The sequence below is a fragment of the Electrophorus electricus genome, chromosome 10 (assembly GCF_013358815.1).
Source record: "Electrophorus electricus isolate fEleEle1 chromosome 10, fEleEle1.pri, whole genome shotgun sequence".
Taxonomy (NCBI): domain Eukaryota; kingdom Metazoa; phylum Chordata; class Actinopteri; order Gymnotiformes; family Gymnotidae; genus Electrophorus; species Electrophorus electricus.
Genome location: NC_049544.1, coordinates 14,558,930 through 14,576,997, shown reverse-complemented (window position 1 = coordinate 14,576,997; position 18,068 = coordinate 14,558,930). Strand labels below are relative to the sequence as shown.

Here is an 18,068-nt window from a genome sequence, read left to right as displayed (position 1 = left end):
CTTACACACCTTTTCTAGTTCTTCTTTCAGCCCTTGCTATTTCCTGACCTTTTTGTGTTCCTTGTTTCTGATGTTGATATCACTTGGGATTGATGTCCAGTTGGTTATCCATTACCATTTTGGCTGTCTGTATCTGGAAGTTCCACAGGATCTTATCTTGGTCATTTTCCACCACCTTTGGGTATTTATCAGTTGTATATCAGCAGTTTGGTTTCAGTGATGGTGGTAGTAGTGGTGATCATCTATAGTGCTGCATTCAAATCTTCCAGCAGCCTTTCTTGGAAGTCTGCTATGACTGGTGTCCATCTTAGCCATAATATTCAATCTCAGGGTCAGCCGTTCCGATTTTGACCTTGCTGCATGTTTTCACTGGGGCTTGGTTCCCAATTTTGGGATGTGGGAATGATTATGATGATGATTATCTCCCCTCTGACCTGTTGTCCTGGCCCTCCCTTGCTGTAGCCTTGGTGTTGTACCTTGTCAATCTCTAGTTGTGACAGTAGTTCCTGCTAACAGATGTTGGAACACTGAGCTACTAGTTGTTTCAGCATTAGTCTAGATGTTGGGTTTTGAAGCATCCCTAGTTCCCACATCCTCTCGGACTAGGGTTGCTTGTGTAGTAGCATTCCAGCAGATGTCCGAACCCGACAGTTCATCAGTGTCCCCTTCCTTTCCCACTGCCTCTCCATTTTCTCCCTCTCCCATTCCTGTTCTGTACACAGTGTCATTTCCTTCCTTAAGCTCAGGCGTGGGGAGCTCAATGAAGTATGTGTTTGTTTTGACACAATGGTGGTCTAATTTTAGTTGCAAGTATAGGTGTCCTGCCTTACATTGTTATGTATTTTCACATATTATCCTAGCCACTTTTGCCTCATAGGGTGCCTAGACAGGTGCAGTGCCAATGACGTTTCTGACGGTGCACCGTCTTACCGATTTTAAAATGAACCACGGAGATCTGCCCATGTTTCTCTACCAGTCACCTGCTCACTTAACTGTATGACTCTGCCGTTCTCGTCCTGGTTCTGTAAATGTGGACATCATAATGCGATGGCACATTTGGTATTCAAACAGTCTGGAATAGATTACATGCAGGCTGATGCACCCAGAGCCAAATCCCCCCACGATGTGTAATAACAGAAGTGGGGCACACGCGAGCCGCAAACAAAAGCTGGCCTTATGGGGTAATTAAGAAGGCCTGTGATTCATTAAGACATGCTAACGATAATTAGGATGACAGCGCTGGAGCCGGTGACAAGGTGACAGGTCAGATTACGACTGCAGCAATTGCACCTCCTTTGATTTAAGATGGAAGAGGTCGCATGTGTGCCTCAAGGCAGCAGAGGCAAGGACGGAAATGGACTTTTAGTACATTTTTATAGTATTGCTCCTGTCAGAGGTAAATGGCATGTGTGAATTTTAAGCTACTGAAACATATTAGAAGGAGTGTAAGGGTTATATTCACTTTTCTGAAAGTATCGCAGCTTGTCATAGGTGCTGGAAGAAGTACGAAATAGGCTCAGGCTCTACCTTGTGCTGTCTGGAAGAGGCACTAAATTCCACCAGGTTGAGCATTTCTTTTGTCACATTTCTGTCTGCAGCCATTAAAACACCCTCAGGTAATAAGAGGGTCCATGTACTGCTTTCAATTCTTCATGACAAAGCATAAGGTGCAAAAACACCATTTGGTTTATTCATATGATGCAGTTCAAAGTGCCTTTCTGATCCAAAGTAGCCACCTCAAAAGCATTCTGCCAGTCTCCATTAGAAAGCAGTCTGAAAAAGTAAGTTTCACAAAGTTCGGGCTTCATGCAGCACAACAGCATGCAAAATAATTAGCCTCAGATTAGTACAAGAATCCAAGAGGCAATCCAAGTTAGGTCTCGGGCCGTTTGGACAGAAGCCTGTTAGTACAGAGGCTAAACATTCCTACAGTAGTGGAAGGACCATTGTCATGATCAGACAACATAAAAGATGAAGAGAAAAGTGGGGGAGGGGCTTAGGCAACAACACAGCTGTCACTACCACACAACATAGCAAATCCAGCAGAAACAACATACAGGCATATTGTATTGGCAGGAACATACAGACACACGTTAGGATAAGGCATTAGTGCTGGCAAATAGGCAAATTAGATAAAAGTCAGCCAGTAGCAGAGGAAAGGCTTATTGATTTATCTTTCAGCCAACAATTATGGGAAAAACAGGGACAGGCTGCAGTTTAATCTCAAACTGTTCCTCCTTTAAAAATGACATTTTAAATGCTGGCAAATAAAGAGCGAAGAGAAAAAGTAGTGAAAAGAGAGTAAAGAGCTTGACCATAATCTGCAGCTCGGCCCGTCTGGCATTGTGAGGGAACGGGAAAGGGAGAGGGAGAGGGGGAGGGAGACGGAGGGAGGGAGAGGGGGAGGGAGACGGAGGGAGGGAGAGGGGGAGGGAGACGGAGGGAGGGAGAAGGGGAGGGAGACGGAGGGAGGGAGAGGGGGAGGGAGACGGAGGGAGGGAGAAGGGGAGGGAGACGGAGGGAGGGAGAGGGGGAGGGAGACGGAGGGAGGGAGAGGGGGAGGGAGACGGAGGGAGGGAGAAGGGGAGGGAGACGGAGGGAGGGAGAAGGGGAGGGAGACGGAGGGAGGGAGAGGGGGAGGGAGACGGAGGGAGGGAGAAGGGGAGGGAGACGGAGGGAGGGAGAGGGGGAGGGAGACGGAGGGAGGGAGAAGGGGAGGGAGACGGAGGGAGGGAGAGGGGGAGGGAGACGGAGGGAGGGAGAGGGGGAGGGAGACGGAGGGAGGGAGAGGGAGAGGCAGCGGCAGAGGGAGTGGGGTGCTGAGGCTGTGATGAGACTCTTAGTACGAGGGATGCTTTGTTCTTATCTTCAAAAGGCAAAAGTGCCTCTCAGTGGGATCAATTGCACAAACAAAACAATGAGATGATAATCATAAAAAAGACCACAAAAAGACCACAGATCAAAACTCGCTGCTTATGTTTCTGTGTGCAATTAGAATCAATTAGTGCTAAGGCTTTGATTGTTATAAAGTTAGGCCTGAGAGGCTAGAGGCTACCTATGAGTTTGCTGATGCAATGAAATCTGATAATGAGGATTTTCAAGATACTAGCCACCCATTCTAATAACCTCAGTAACAGGGTTGGTGTTCCAGAAGGTGCTGCTAATCAGCTTTAATGACTGTGTCACGTGACCATGGAGACACTTATTTGGCTGGTGGCTTGACACTTATACATCAAACTCCGGCCTATGAAGTCTTGTTGTCATCTAATGGTGGCTTGAGTAGGCTGGGAGAAATCTCGGCCATGGTCTTGCTCTCTCTTTCACTCTCTGCTTCCCACATTTTCTCCCTCTTGCTCTCACTTTCTATCATTATCTCTCTGTCAATTAGGTAATATTTAGGTAGTATTTTCTATGCTGCATTTCTGCTATTTACAATATTATTTGCATAGCCTCATTACAATATATATCTTAATTGACTAAGAACCAGTTATAACTTATCACCACTGCCACACACATTGACTAGGTTAAACAATAAATTAGCTTATCTCAGTGGTAAATATTTGACAAAGCAGGATTTTAGTAATATAGAACTTAATTAAGGTTGTTATGCATATTTGCATAATTTGCACATGGCTATACAATAGCATGTGCTATCCCCAGCATAATTTGAAATTATTTGTACATTTGAAGTCAGAAACATGTTCAAGCTTTACACACATCAAACCTTCATCTGCACCTGTGTGGGGTGTGGGTTGTACTAAGGAGGCAAATAAGCATAAATCTCTACACATTTTGGGAATAAGTGTGGAGAAATAAATTCATTAATAAGAGAAAGATGCCAGGACTGTATGTATTTAGGAGTGTGCATTAGTGTGTGTGTGCGTGTGTGTGTGTGTGTGCGCGTGTGTGTGTGTGTGTGTGTGTGTGTGTGTGTGTGTGTGTGTGTGTGTGTGTGTGTGTGTGTGTGTATGTTGTGGAAGCTGATCTACCTGACAGGTGCACCTCTGCTCTTGGCTGGCTTCAGCAGCACAGTGACACTGCTGTCTGTTTGATTTAGCGGGGTCTCCTGGTCATAAGCAGGCATGTGTGGGGCTGTAAGCAAGAACACACACACACACAAGAACACACACACACACACACACACACACACACACAAACACACACACACACACCAATGTACATATATTCACACAAACATACAATGAATGTTATAATCCTGAATTAATTTGAAACATTGTAATGGACTGTGCTAATTATCTAGCCAGAGGTGGGCCTTACGTGAGATCTTGGTGGTGAACTGGGTGTTGATCGGGGGGCCGTAACCTTTCACAGTGCTGGCTCGAATTGTGAAAGAGTAGGTGGAGCCTGGGTATAACCCCACAAATGTATGCAACGTCTCATTACTGGACTTCAACACCTTCCCACTCTGATTGGCCAAGTTGAACTCTGGGTCAAAGGAGCTGACAGCCTTGTAAAAGATCTGATGGCGACAGATAAGAAGGGGGGTATTAGTAGGACGCTAAGTAAATGCAATGGCATTTTATGGTACAATTCCATAATGTTGAGATCCACAAACACCTTGTATGAATAAAGAAATCTGGTTGTATTGTAACAATGACTAATATCAATGACTAATGTCTTGCTCATTATGACTATCATCATGTATGATTGGTTCAGATATCAGAAATAGTCTTGTAGTATTAATTTAGAATTTAATGAGAAGATCATATTCCTTGTAAGAATACATAATTATTAATAAATATATAATTGCTCTTATTATTTCCTATAATGAATGCCTTACTGCATTTCCCTAATTTCCTTTAAAAAGGTTTTAGATACCATAAACAAAATAATACAAGCCAAGCAAACTCAAAACAAAACAAACATACAAACAAATCAGTGCAGAGAGGATAGTTCGCTTCCATGCTAACAAAGCTCCTGTCCTCTATTTCTCAGCTTATGACGAAGCTTGTGTGAAGAGTAAGCAGTGTGAGCAGCTGCGAGCAAGCTGCTGCATCTCCACTGCGCTTACTCTGTGCTGCGGAGGAGAGGCAGGGGCCGCGCTGTGCTCCGCAGGTCAGCCCAGCCCTCTTTTCTCAACGGATCTTTATCAGGCTACCTGAAAAGCTGCATTTAAATGAATCAATCATGGTGCTAATGGGTGGCCCCTCCATCCAATTTGATTCCAATTAAAGAGCACAAAGGAAGCGGTGGGGGTTGTGCAGGCTGGAGCTGTCGGTGGGAAATGCCAGCCGTCCTCCCTCCATTAGTCTCCAGTGCAGACAGCCATCCGGCAGCTTTCAAAAGGCCCCTCTAACTCTCTGAGGACGGGGACTGGTGTGGTGTTAAAAAGGGGGCCATATAAAAATGTATGAAAGCGTCTGAACTGTGCTTTGAGAAAGAGGGAGGTCTGTCAGAATATGGTGCCAAGCATGGATCTGTTGAGATCATGGGTTTAAAAAAATAGTAACTGAGAAATTTATAATAAAGAGCTTGCTGCATTAAGAAAAGAATAATTTCCAAACCCCTAGAGTGCTATTGTCTGTAATGCTAATTGTATGACATTGTATGCAGAGGACTGCTGTCAATTCTATTTACTGCTGAAAGTCTTATTGATCCACATATTTTGCAGCTGCATTAATGAATAATGGCTCTGTTTTAGTATTTAACCCATACATCTATATCTACAGAAGCTAATCTATGTACACATATCAATCTCAGCTTCTGGGATAGTTGAAAGATTAAGTGAACAAAAGATGTCCTGATCCAGAAAGGGTACCTATCTGAGTGCACCTATGACAGCAGAAATGTCATAAGAAAAATAACAATGGTAGAAGCCTATCAGACTTTAATAAGGCAGAAAGCCTTTGATTTGTCTTTTTCTTTCAAACTGGAGCAGATCATGCTTGTGACACTGCAGAACAGGCGAGAGACATGACAATGTATTTTCATAATGTCAGTATGACAGCTTAATTGGTTGAATTTCCACAAATGAAGTTCAGCTACAATGGCTCTTTTGAATACAGCATTGTGTAGAGTTCTGAAGTGCACATCAAATCATATGGTCCTAAGATGCATGTAGTTGTGCATGACAAAGAATTCAGGCATGTTAAATGTAGCCATTTTAAAAATGCAAGAGAAAAATGTCCTGAGTATACATTCTGTATACAATCAGAGACGTGGGCCAAGGTTTAAGACAGTCAGGATTTGTAGTAAATGTGACATGTATCCTCATGCCCAATATTTACCCACATTCCACAATGTATGGATAAGCATCCAGCACTGATGTTTCCATTGCAGTGAAAGCTTCCTTGGCAAGCACTTCCTGTCATGCGACCAAGCCTTTCACTAGAATTATAAAAGTATTTTCAAGAACACCGTTCATTAGCCTTGAAGCGTTACCTATTAGAGCTTGCTTTTCCGGGGACTTTACTTGTCCCTCCTGCCTGTGATACAATACTCTGACCCTGTCTGACACCTCTCAGTCACACAGCTAGTGGAAGCCAGGGGAAGACACCCAGGGAACATTACAAGCTGGGCTGCAGGAAAGATCCTGATGAGAGACGGACGCTGTAACTCTGGTGTCGGATTTGGCACTTTCTGTAGTTTATGGAGATTATATCTCTCTCTTCTAGGCTGGGATTAGCCCCATCACCCACCTTCAGTTGGTAATAGATTGTGTTAACAAGCTCCTGTGCATTCAGGGCTCATGGTTATTAGGTTAGATTTATTAGTCAATTAAGAGCCTGGAGTGAATGAGAGATAGAGGCAATGAGGGGGTAGGGCAGGGCCTGAGATGAATGAGCAGCAGGCATGAGCACGCTGACAAGACTTACTTCATACTGCTTAATGATGCCGTACGTGTGCATGGGCTCACGCCATCTGAGGGCGATCTTCTCTTCGTAGGTGCTCCCCTGGACAGACTCCATAGGCACGGCACCAGGCACTGAATTGCAGACAACACAAAGGAACAAATGTTCAAATGAGAGAGGGAGGAAGGGAGGGAGGAAGAGAGAGGGAGATCATAACTGTATTGATTCTGTACTGCGTCCAGAGAGAAGTGATCTTTTCTGTTCTAAATCAATATTCTCCTACATTCATATACCAGGCAAATAACTTCATACTTTAAATAAACCTTTTTGAATGTAGGTGATGGTCACAAAAATAATTGCATAAACCATGGCCAGAGGTAATATCCAAAAATTGATGATCAAGTTCTGTTTGAACTGTCTTCAGGAACATCAAAAGCATATATGTGCTCTGGGCCTTGGGAAAGCTAGCCCATTGTCTCGTTAACCCTTCTCTCTCAGAGTCCTAACAGAGTATATTTTGACTCTAAAAGCTGATTTAAGGCTATGGTATTTTTTCCCTTATCCAGTTTAATAACTGCACAAAATACACTTATGTGTATGTACTGACAATGTACTGTGTACCGCCCAGAAAAAAGCTCCCATCCAGATGAAGAAGTGTCCATAATGAACACAAACTGCAGAAACGAAGATAAAACTCCCAGCAGATATTTTAATTTATGAAATCAGCGGAAAGGGTGAAAGATGTCATGCCCATTCATTCTAGCTGAAATGCTAAGATACTCAAAAAAGCTTTTTGTGCTACTCATACATTCAAAAAATCAGGTCTGAATCTGTTCAATTTTGAATTAAATTAGAACAGCCACACACTGTTCATATTTTGAAAATTTAGTCCCAAACTTGTCTTGAAAATGCACCACAGAATAACAACAACAACAAAAAAACACCTTTGGCAGTAAAATGTGATAAAAAAAATTGGCAGTCACAAACAGAAATGACAAAGAAAATACATTACTGAAAAAAAGTTAGAAAACACGAGGGACAAACTTCCCAAAATAAAAAATAAACAAATAAATAAATAAGGGTTAAAAATAAAATAAAAAATAAATAAGGGTTAAAAACTATAGGAAGCATAGAAAGCTGCTTACCATCCTCGTCTGTAAGAACATCCAGCTCCTGGCTTTCCTTGACGCCTTCACGGTTGCGCAGGACTAGCTTGACGCTGACGTTGGTGTAGGGGGACAGGTTGCGGATGGTGTGCTGCGGCGAGGCGCTAGGTAAGTCATAGCAGACCTCTTCCCGTGTCTCCTCCTTGCTGTTCACCCTGTAGCGGTACTCCACGGTCAGGTTGTAGCTGTGGCAGCGGGTGACGTTGTAACCGAAAGGCTCCCAGCGCACAGTAATCTGCCTGGATTTGATGTCGACCACCTCCAGGTGCCGAGGACCATGCATGGGGTCTGGGGGGGCAGGCAGGTCAGATAAGGAAATGCATGTTAAACACAGTCATGTGAAATTTTGCTTTAATATACCAGCAGAAGCTAAGAGTTTACTACAAAATGCAAACCACTGGTATGCCTACAGAACAGGAAGGTCAGGTTACAGGTCCATAAAAGACTTTGCTGAGATCTGGGAAGGATGAAACAAAGAACCTATACCAGAGTGTGGAAATACAAAAACTGGGGAAAAAAAAGAACAAAGAAAAAATAAATTGCTCACGATCCAAAGTGTACCACCTTATCTGTGAAACACAATGATGCCAGCCAGTATGGCTGCCCATGGAGTAAACTCACAGCTCTTTACTGACATGTCTGCATACAGCAGCAGGAGGATATGAATTCTGAAATGGACAGAATCATCTCAACTGCTCAGATCCAACCAAATGTTTCAAAACCCCAATGCGTCACAAAACATACCACTATAGCAACTGTGGAATGTTTTTATGGTCTGTTATACAGGTGCCTAATGAACAGTGTTTTAATTTTTTTTTGACAAAGTTGTTGACATATCAAGCAGATGTTCTGCATCGCCTACACAAAAAAACACCTAAATATACTGCTGGGATCAGCGTTGTATGACTCAGTATTTTAAATCGCATCCAGATCATCCTTTCAACACTGATTTCAAGCAGACTCTTGAACTGGAAGCATCTGTGTTATCCTTAGGTGGGTCAACTCTGATGGCACTCAGTGTGGATATATAGGGAATCTTTCTCGACCATACAAGCACCCTAGGTTTTGTCCCCATCAGGTCTAATCAGAGAGGCACACTGACTCCCTGCTCCCAGCGCTGCCTCTCTCAGAAGAGCTCCAGATCTGGTAATAGGATCAATTTCCATCCTGGTTTCAATTTGTGGAGCATTTCTGTGGAATTTAGTTCTGAAGCACTTACTGCCAGGCCCCCTGTTCTGCCAAATGCGGCTCTTTCAAAGGACCACAGGATATTGCAGACAAGCAATCTGATGTTCCAGTGTGCAATCTGATGAAGACTGACGAGACATAACCTCCCCGTTTTCTTTTTATTTTTATTTATATATACATTTAATAATTTATCTTTTCAGTTAGAGGCACAAACAATCAAGGTGAAGTTGAACCTTACAGTTTCCCCAACACACATTTACATTTAGCACTGTGCACTGCGTTGCACATGTAGCTAAAAAAACTGAGTAACACACTGAGGTTTCCTTGAATTCTTTTGGAATCACAGAAGGGACATCACAAACATCACTTCTTTTCATCTGAAGTGCCCATTTCTTTCTTGGCCTGTAAGAAAATGTCAGTGATAAAAAGTATTTTATCCTTACTCAGAACATGCAGAGGTAAAGATTAAAACAAGGGGTTGTAAACACCATTTACTCAGAAGACTTGTAATAAAGCTCTGCACGAGTTTCACTGCATAGGAGTATGATCCTTGTATGTGTGCGTGGGTCGGGGGTAACATATTAGGTGTGGCAATAAACTCTCAAAGAAGGGTCCTTTCCCAGTCACCACATTAAAATGTTGTATCCTAAAAAGGTAAACTGAACTAAATCCATCTCTGTAGGAGTAAATAAAATTTTATACATATTTACAATGTTGTTTTTTACTGTGCATATATTATATTTTCAAATCAACTGTTTTAATCAATTAGCAAACTGACTAGTAGACACTCAAAAATAATAAATATGATAATTACACTAGTTGTCGTTTATCTTTAAAGACTTAATTGAGAAGCTCCAGATATAAAAGCTATTATAAAAGCTATTAGAAATATAGTATTATTAAAAGCTTTTAAATAGTACAGTGAAACTGAATTGCTTAGTTTATTTTGATCAGGAAACGACAGATATCGAAAAAATGATGAGAGAATTGTTCCTATAACTCATGAAATGAGAGACGGTCTTATATCCCTTCACCACAGCTGGCACTCACTGCAAGAGAACAAGGTGAATCCTATCTGTGCAATCTGAGAAGGATACATTATAATAATGTACATGGAGAGAAAAAGGAATATGGCATAATTCATTCCTAGCACAGTAATCAACAATAACAATCCCAAGAGTGCAGCCACTCTTTTTCATGAGAGCTGCATTCGTCAGATTCACAGTGGGCAACAATTTTCTCACACAATGGAACTCAAAGTTTGCTGGTCTGACAGTGGTTGAAAGAAATGAGTGCCTGGGCCCAAAAGACTGCACCCTTCGGTTTATGGCCACTTCCATCACAGCAGAGACACTGCTGAAAGAACACAGATGCTCTCTGAGCAGGTGTGCAAGAGGAAAATGCAAACAGTGCCTCTTCTGTTGCTGCAACCTTTGATGGCAGTCCGCAAGAACCCATGCGCAAAGTCAGACCAGGGCGTCCGAAGCCTTTAGAGCTTGGACAGCCAGACCTTGTGCTTTTTGAGATGCTTCAGGAACAAAGTAGCAGCAGAAACCTGTTGAGCTTCATGGCCATCTCTGACTATGGAGACTATAGCAAATTATACCAGTGAAACAGGCTGTTTGGAATACCTGGAAATAGATCTAGAAGTCATGTAATGTGGTTAGCTGTTAGATTCTAGTATGGAGTTGCATTTAAACGCATAGTTCCTTGACACTGGGAAGGCTAAGAGTGTAATTCACATAAATTATTTATGGTTCTCCTGTTTATATGAAAGGGTATATAACCAAATGTTTATACTATGTGTGCCATTTAAATTTCAGTGGAAGTAATTTGGGGTTGTCATGTATTTCCCACAATGCAGTGCATGTGAAAGAGGTCCAGGTTGGTTCTGCTTCATATTCTTTTACATCAAGGTCAAACTGTTCACCAAATGCAGCCAAATGCAATCAGTGTAGAAAGCCAGGGGTTTTCCTTCAGGTGAGAGCCCCAAGCGACCACTGGGTGCTGATTGTGCAATGCTTAGCTATTAAAGCCAATAACCATGGATCTTCTGCTTAATGCTACCAAACAAAGACAAAATAAAATACCTGAAGAATTAAATGCAAAACTTTTACATACTGAACGCAGTTTTGTAAATGGAATTCTTGGGGTTTTCTTTTCATTTTTCTGTCGTATCTCCATCAGGGACAAAAGTATAGATGTAGTGCGAGAGGAAATGAGAAAGGAAAAATGGGAGCACAAGGAGGTCAGCCTGGACGCCACAAAATGGCTGCCAGCGGCTTTTGTGAGATGATGGCAAAAGGCCTGATTGAGAGGTGTCTTGGGGAGAGGAAAGTGCTGTCTGCTCAACTAGCACATGAAATTCCACTGACGATTTTGAAAGGCAGCAATGAGTGGCAAACGCTCAGTGCACTGAAGAACGTCCTATACTGCTCCAGCGGGGAGGAGAGGCATACCCTTTCAATACATACAGCTGGACATACACATGGCCATAGCATGACTATGCAGTGCATACACTGTCACACACATGGTTTTCTCATGTATGCTCAAACTCATGAATGTGAGGGAATGCATGTTGCCAGATTTTACTTGAGTTACTGAGCTACAACATGGGAAAACACTACATTCATAATAGTCAGTTTGCTGGTCAGACATTTGTGTATATGAAACAAATATTTATATGTAAAATATATTAAAAATAAAAACCTCACACTCACACACACACACACACACACACACACACACACACACACACACACACACACCATAGACTTGCTGGAGGCATGCTCATAAATCAAAGGTCCCACATGTGTGTGATTTCAGTCAATAGAGCCCTTTATTCACATATTTTTTTGACAAACACATTTTTTATCCACCTTGCACAAATTCCCAGTGCACTAGGTGCAGAGGCAACAATAACTCATGGTGCACCGCCGGATAACCTTTGACCTTTTCGGAGCGTTCATGAGAGCGATGAGGGCATTTCTATTAAAATACATCAGAGAGGGCAGTCATGGGCCATTCAAAGCGAGGTAAACATCGCAATTACACAAGCGAGTCTGCTGGGAGGCCTTGCTCCATTGACTAGCAGAGAGCACAGCCCCGCAGATGGGAAAGGCAAAGTAGCAGGGATGCTACAGAGCAGATTACTCTGTAATAGCAAATGAAGTGTTTCCATCATTTGCCTGATGTTTGCGTGAATGATTGCTTGTTTGAACACAGCAGTTACAGACACCATGGAGGGCCCTGCTGCCTAAGAACTGGGAACACAGTCGGAACTACAGACCCAGTTTCACTATAAAGGATAAAAATGGATGTCGTTGAAAAATATTGTCTCTGAACTGTTATAGAAATGATGTTATTGATGAAATGAGAGTTCTTCTAAGATTTCTGAAGCACCTACAGCTCAATCAAACCTTTCATTCACTGAGAATATATAACTTTTGAATATTAATTTTCATACAAGAGTGAAAAGAAAATGATATCAGGTGTACTTTCTGTAAAAACAAGCAGTTTTTCCATCAGTCCGGCAAATGACTGTGACTGTAGCAGGGAGGGAGGGACTGAGACAAGAGAGGAAATAAGGAGTGTCTTTATTCTTCATCAGATAAAAACAAACGAGCACACCAGTCAACTGGCTAAAAAGCACACAAAACTAAAAGCAAACATGCTGGCAGCAATAACTCGCAAAGCGGAGACACTGGTGAGCAGGCTACAACCCTGCATCGTCTTAGGCACTGTACTGGAGAGCAATGCGGAGTACTGGACGAGCGTAACTGTCATCTTAAACAGGAGGAGGAACAAAAGGGACAAACAAGTCACAGGTGCTCGCGGTTAGTACTCAGGTGATTGGGAGCGAGGCAGGTGTATGGGGGTGTGTTTGGGCGTGTCCCTCCACATGGGTGCACTGCATGGCAATGACATTTCTGTAACAGCACTGTGCCTCTTATAATCTCAATCTCTGTCATACGACTGTCACGAATGGCCACCCTCCTGGTGTCACTGTTTCTTTAGTTTCCCTGTCATGTCTGTTATCCTTTATTTCCTAGTTCCGTTCCTTGGTTTTGTTTTCTCCTCCCCTGTCTGTTGCTCTATTCCACTCCTTGTTTTAGTTTTCGCTGTTCCCATGTTCACCTGTATCTGTTTAGTGTCTGATTGTTTTTGGTTATTTAAGCCCTGTATTTTGTTCCCTAGGTTGTTCTGTTATGTCTTGATTATGCTCGCCATTATTGTCGTCGCCCTTGCTTTTCCGTTTGTGTGTTATTTTTGCCTCAGTGTTTCCCCTTGCCTTGGTTTATTTTACCCTCCATGTTTTGTTACCCTCATTTATTAAACCACCTCCTACATTTGCATTCTGCCTCTTGCCTGTTCCTGCTGAAACGTAATGACATCTGTCCTCACCAACATACTGCCCTCAAACTGCACTTGTCTCCAGTCCACCTGCACTGGAAAACATCTGCATTGCATTTTTAAATCATTGATTTCCCCACCACTTTCTCACACACTCATAACTCACACTGAGACAGAGAAAGGAGTGCAAACAACCTATTGATTAGTCTGAGCTGTTTGGCACAAAGAAAAAAACCTCTACCAGACAAATTGCTGTTTATTTACACAGATTATCTGCTGCTGTTATTACTGTCCACTGCATCTGTGTGCATGTGTATGAGAGCTAGAGAGATAGACAGTGAGAGAGAGACCAATAAAGCTGAATCTAGCACAGAAATAGGTAGATAAAACTTCTACACACACACACACACAAATACGCACAGAAATTTTTGTTGCATGTCAGATTACAATCAACAAGAGTTGACTCACAATTGCAGGGATATAGCCATTATTGTCAGAAACTGTTTATTTGGCATTTTTACCAGTACACAAGCATTTCAAAACAGATATTAACTTCTTAAACCTGAACCTGAAGCAACTTATGTGAAAAAGTGTTAAATCCTAAGTTTAAGACAAGGACAACTTCATTTGTACTAAATCTAATGAAATAACTGTTGCTTGTTAAGTCCTGCAAATTCTTTGTGGGTCTGGTTAAAAACCTCCACTGAAACTCAATCAATATCATACAAGGTAGTTTCTTTCTATATATGCATTAATTATAGCACTTGAAACTCATGACTAATTTTAATTTATATTACAAGTCAAAACTGTGCATGTGTTACTTTATTGGCAACATGTCTGACCAGTCTTGTGAAAAGGGTGGGTGCTTTAAGGCCCTCTATATATCTTCGGAGAGAACACTTAAGACCCTCCATGGAGGAGACTGAATGGCTTCAATCAAGAAAGGACCAATCTGAGCTGCCCTCCAGATCATAGCTTCAAGGGTTTGACACACCTCCGTCATGGAAATTAAGGGTAAGGGGTCAAGGTTGACTCTGAAGCGAAGATAAGTGAATTTCATTATGCTTTAAGTCTCAGCTAAAGGGCTTTGCACTGTCACAAGTCATAAATTCTGATAGCAGGGAAACTGGCCATTTTATCTATTACCCTGTGCTTTAAAAGTGAAGGTGGCCACCTGGTTGACAAGTGATGGCCCCTGTACTTTGCTGAAGATGGATGTGAGAAGATGCTGAAGCAAAAGACACGGTCAATGGAGCAACTTTTATTCCTCACTGGATTCATGAGAGCATCTGCTGCTGCTGGATATTGGAAGCGCTTGTGCTTAGCTAAAAAGCACCTGAAATATGGATCCCATTTGTATTCCATCCAGTGGATAAGTTACATTTCTCCTGAGTCCTGACCGTGCAATCAAATAATTCCAATTTGACATTTAGATGTCAACTATTCATATCTACCAAAGGCTTGACATTTAAATAATGCTCCCTGTCATTAGCATCACATTATTGCCTTTTGGACAGTGTTAATGGGCTGCATAGGCAACCTTTTTCATTGCACTCTGTAACCTGCACTGTCCGCAACACGATGCAAGACAGCTCTGGAGTGAGTGGCCCTTTGGCACTTGCTAGGGGCGGGACAGCCTGAAGGCCGAAGCCCTGCTGTCCACCTCCTCTGGCTGCACAAGCAGAGCTCCCACAGCGCCTATACCAACTCAAGCAGCGCACTGGAACAGAATAAAGGTATTAGTCCCGGATGAAGGAGAACAAATTGGCCATGGCCAAGGCGGCATGCCTTTTGCTCTCCCAAACAGAGGGACAGAGATATTACCATTGTTCTGTCCACTTCAGCAAGCCAGAACAGTCCCAGGGGTCCAGCACATTGATGCTTGCCTAAACGTTTCTAACGCAAAGTGATCTGTGCCTGATGAAAGTCGTCATCTAAGACAAAACTTGTTCATAACAATCATGAAGAAGAAAAAAGTAGTAGTGTTGTACTTTCAGAATGCTCAAAAAGAATGCTATCCTTGAAGACTGAGTAAAACTCCAGTGCAAGGTTCTGTTAGACATGAATGGTGGTTCGCTGCTTGAATCAGCTGTGCATCCTCTTGAGAAATGCAGACGAATACTTGGCCCACCTTCAAAACAACTTTGGCTGAGATTTCTGAAAGCTTTGTAGCATAGCTATGGCTGTTAAAATGGGGGAGGGGGGTAAGCATGTGCTTACGACTGAAAGAAACCTAACCTCGATTTGTTTCATGGAAAACTAAGCTCATCTTTTTGTTCTTTTGCTGTGCTACTTTTCTTTGAGCCAAGGAAGAACTAAAATGCTACGTTTTGTGGTAATTAGGTCAGTACTGTTTACAAACTGCTCCGCGTCTGTTGAAAAGTTGCCGAAGTTGTAAGCTGTAAGGTTTATGGAGCTGCACCATCACAGCAGTGCTTTGCATCTTAATGCAGAAGACAGGCGGCATTCCATGCTGACTGGAGGTTCAGTGGCCGTTGTGTTTCTAAAATCCACACTTAAGACAGTACCATTCTGATCACACAATCCTGGATAATTTCAAAGAGAAGGCAACAAAATTTTTAAAAACCCAACCAAAGGCAGGGTCACACCAGGCCATGTGTTTCAGGTTTGTGGCGGAGTGTCGAGTGCCTCCAGTCTGCTGTGCTGCTCCAGTCCTTTGGAGGGGCATAACACCAGGGCCAGCTGCGAGGGCGAGAACACACAAGATCCTCTCCCAGCACCCAGTGCCCGTTGCCTGGGCTACTTTAAAAAAGGGGCCAGCGAGTGGATTTATGCAATATCAACACTGCCATCTGGGTAATGACAAGCCTTTCATCCTTATCAAAGACCTTTTCATAGCTGACGGAAGCGGAGCAGTAATGATGGCTTTTGACAACCGACAATCAAAACTCAATTACTCTATCCAGAGTGCCCAGATGCACAATGGCACTGCAGCAGAGATGGCGCCATCTGCAGGAGACGCGTCTTCCGGCACCAGCCGTGCCCCAGGCAGGTGTGCCATTGACGTTTCTCACATTTGAAGTGCTTGTTGCAAAGCCTGTCGCCGTTCCAAAAACGCTGGCTTTGGCCTTCCTCTGCTTAACGGCTCTCTGCACTGACATGTCATGCTTGCGGATGGAGTGACTTTGTGGGCCTGACGTCCTTTCACTATCCACCAGAGACACGGAGTTGACAAGTGAATATTTTGTGATGACACACATAATCTGCAGGGCTGTAACCCACTTTAGGCATCAAAGGTGCAATATATTATTAATCTCATCTGTATTCCTGCCAAGGGATTCTACTACTTAATAATATATTGTAATTCTGGTATTTAAAGAGATCAAATGTACATTTAAATTTAGTACATCATTCAAATTGCTTTTGAACAAAAAAGTGCTTGCAAGTGCTCAAAGCTCATGAGACCAACAGCCCTTTGTCTGGTATTATCTGGTTTTAGAGGAGAAGTAAATGACGCGGAGGCCAGTGATGTGAACGCGGGAGACAGGAGGCAGGCTTGTTGTCTCAGCTTGTTCTCCAAGGGCTCGGGGCTGATGAGGCTTTACATGAGCACACCAAGCCATATTTCAAATGTGCTCTCATCAGCTGCAGGGCCCGTTGGTCAGTGCAGCCGCGGGGGCGTGATGGGACGCGGGAGGAGCTGGCTGTCGGATAAAGCGTCCGCGTAAAGCCCAGAGATCTCCTAGCTCTCTGTCTGTCGGTTTGTGGCAGGCTCCGAATGACCACTCGGAAGGCCAAGATTGGGTGCCTAATAGGAGGAGCCTTGTGGAAAGAGAAGGCCAAGAGAAGGCCTGGGATTCTGGGGAAAGAAGTTCAGCTTATCTGCTTTAGAGAACTGGAAGCAAGAAAGCTCCTCAAAGACCTTGGCAAAATCATGCAGCCCTAAGGGAGTATTTCTCACTCTTATAAGCAAAAGCTTCTCACAGCTACAGCATGGAGCTACAGTAGGTTACATTGTGTCATGTCAACATAGTTTAAGTCTAGCGTTCCAGAAGCACTCTCACCCTTATTTAATTACACATGACCATGCTACTGGTCTGACACTGAACACACTTTTCTTGTGATCATGTATCCACTGTCGAGTAAAACTCCAAATACCTTTAACAGATTTCTTGAAGATAAGTATCGGGTGCTGAACAGTGTGCTGAAGTAGAAAATTAAGAGCAAAAGGAAAATTATGCCCGTCACACCTGTAAGATGCAAACCCAAACCCAGGTAACATTTTACAGAACCACTAGACAGTGAATCCAAAACAAACACACACACACACACACACACACACACACACCTTTCACTGGATCCAAAGCTTTTTAAGTTAAGCAATGAAATACGGTATGTTTAACGACGGTAAAGGAAGCAGAACTCGAGGCTCCCATTTGGGAATTGAGGTACTTTCACCAAACCAATTACCCACTGCATGGCCCAGTCAGTCTGGTTCTGCTGGGAGCTCCAGGGTACAGAGCTCAGCAGCACTGGCTCAGCTCAGGGGTTAACAGCAGGCCTTTTTTATGTACTGGCTTCATGTATA

The 18,068-nt window shown here is 43.0% G+C and overlaps 1 protein-coding gene across 22 annotated transcripts in view; it reads right to left on the bottom strand.

The window, feature by feature from the left end:
* ptprma (protein tyrosine phosphatase receptor type Ma) overlaps nucleotides 1-18,068 on the bottom strand; it is a 163,865-nt gene that overhangs the window by 58,908 nt on the left and 86,889 nt on the right. For all 22 annotated transcript variants that reach the window (XM_027001916.2, XM_027001925.2, XM_027001935.2 and 19 more), the window contains exons 8-11: nucleotides 7,958-8,266; nucleotides 6,837-6,946; nucleotides 4,279-4,480; nucleotides 3,990-4,092 (exon numbers count right to left, since the gene is read on the bottom strand). In XM_027001916.2, coding sequence (XP_026857717.2) covers nucleotides 3,990-4,092; nucleotides 4,279-4,480; nucleotides 6,837-6,946; nucleotides 7,958-8,266 — 724 coding nt within the window. The remainder of the gene's footprint in view (nucleotides 1-3,989; nucleotides 4,093-4,278; nucleotides 4,481-6,836; nucleotides 6,947-7,957; nucleotides 8,267-18,068) is intronic.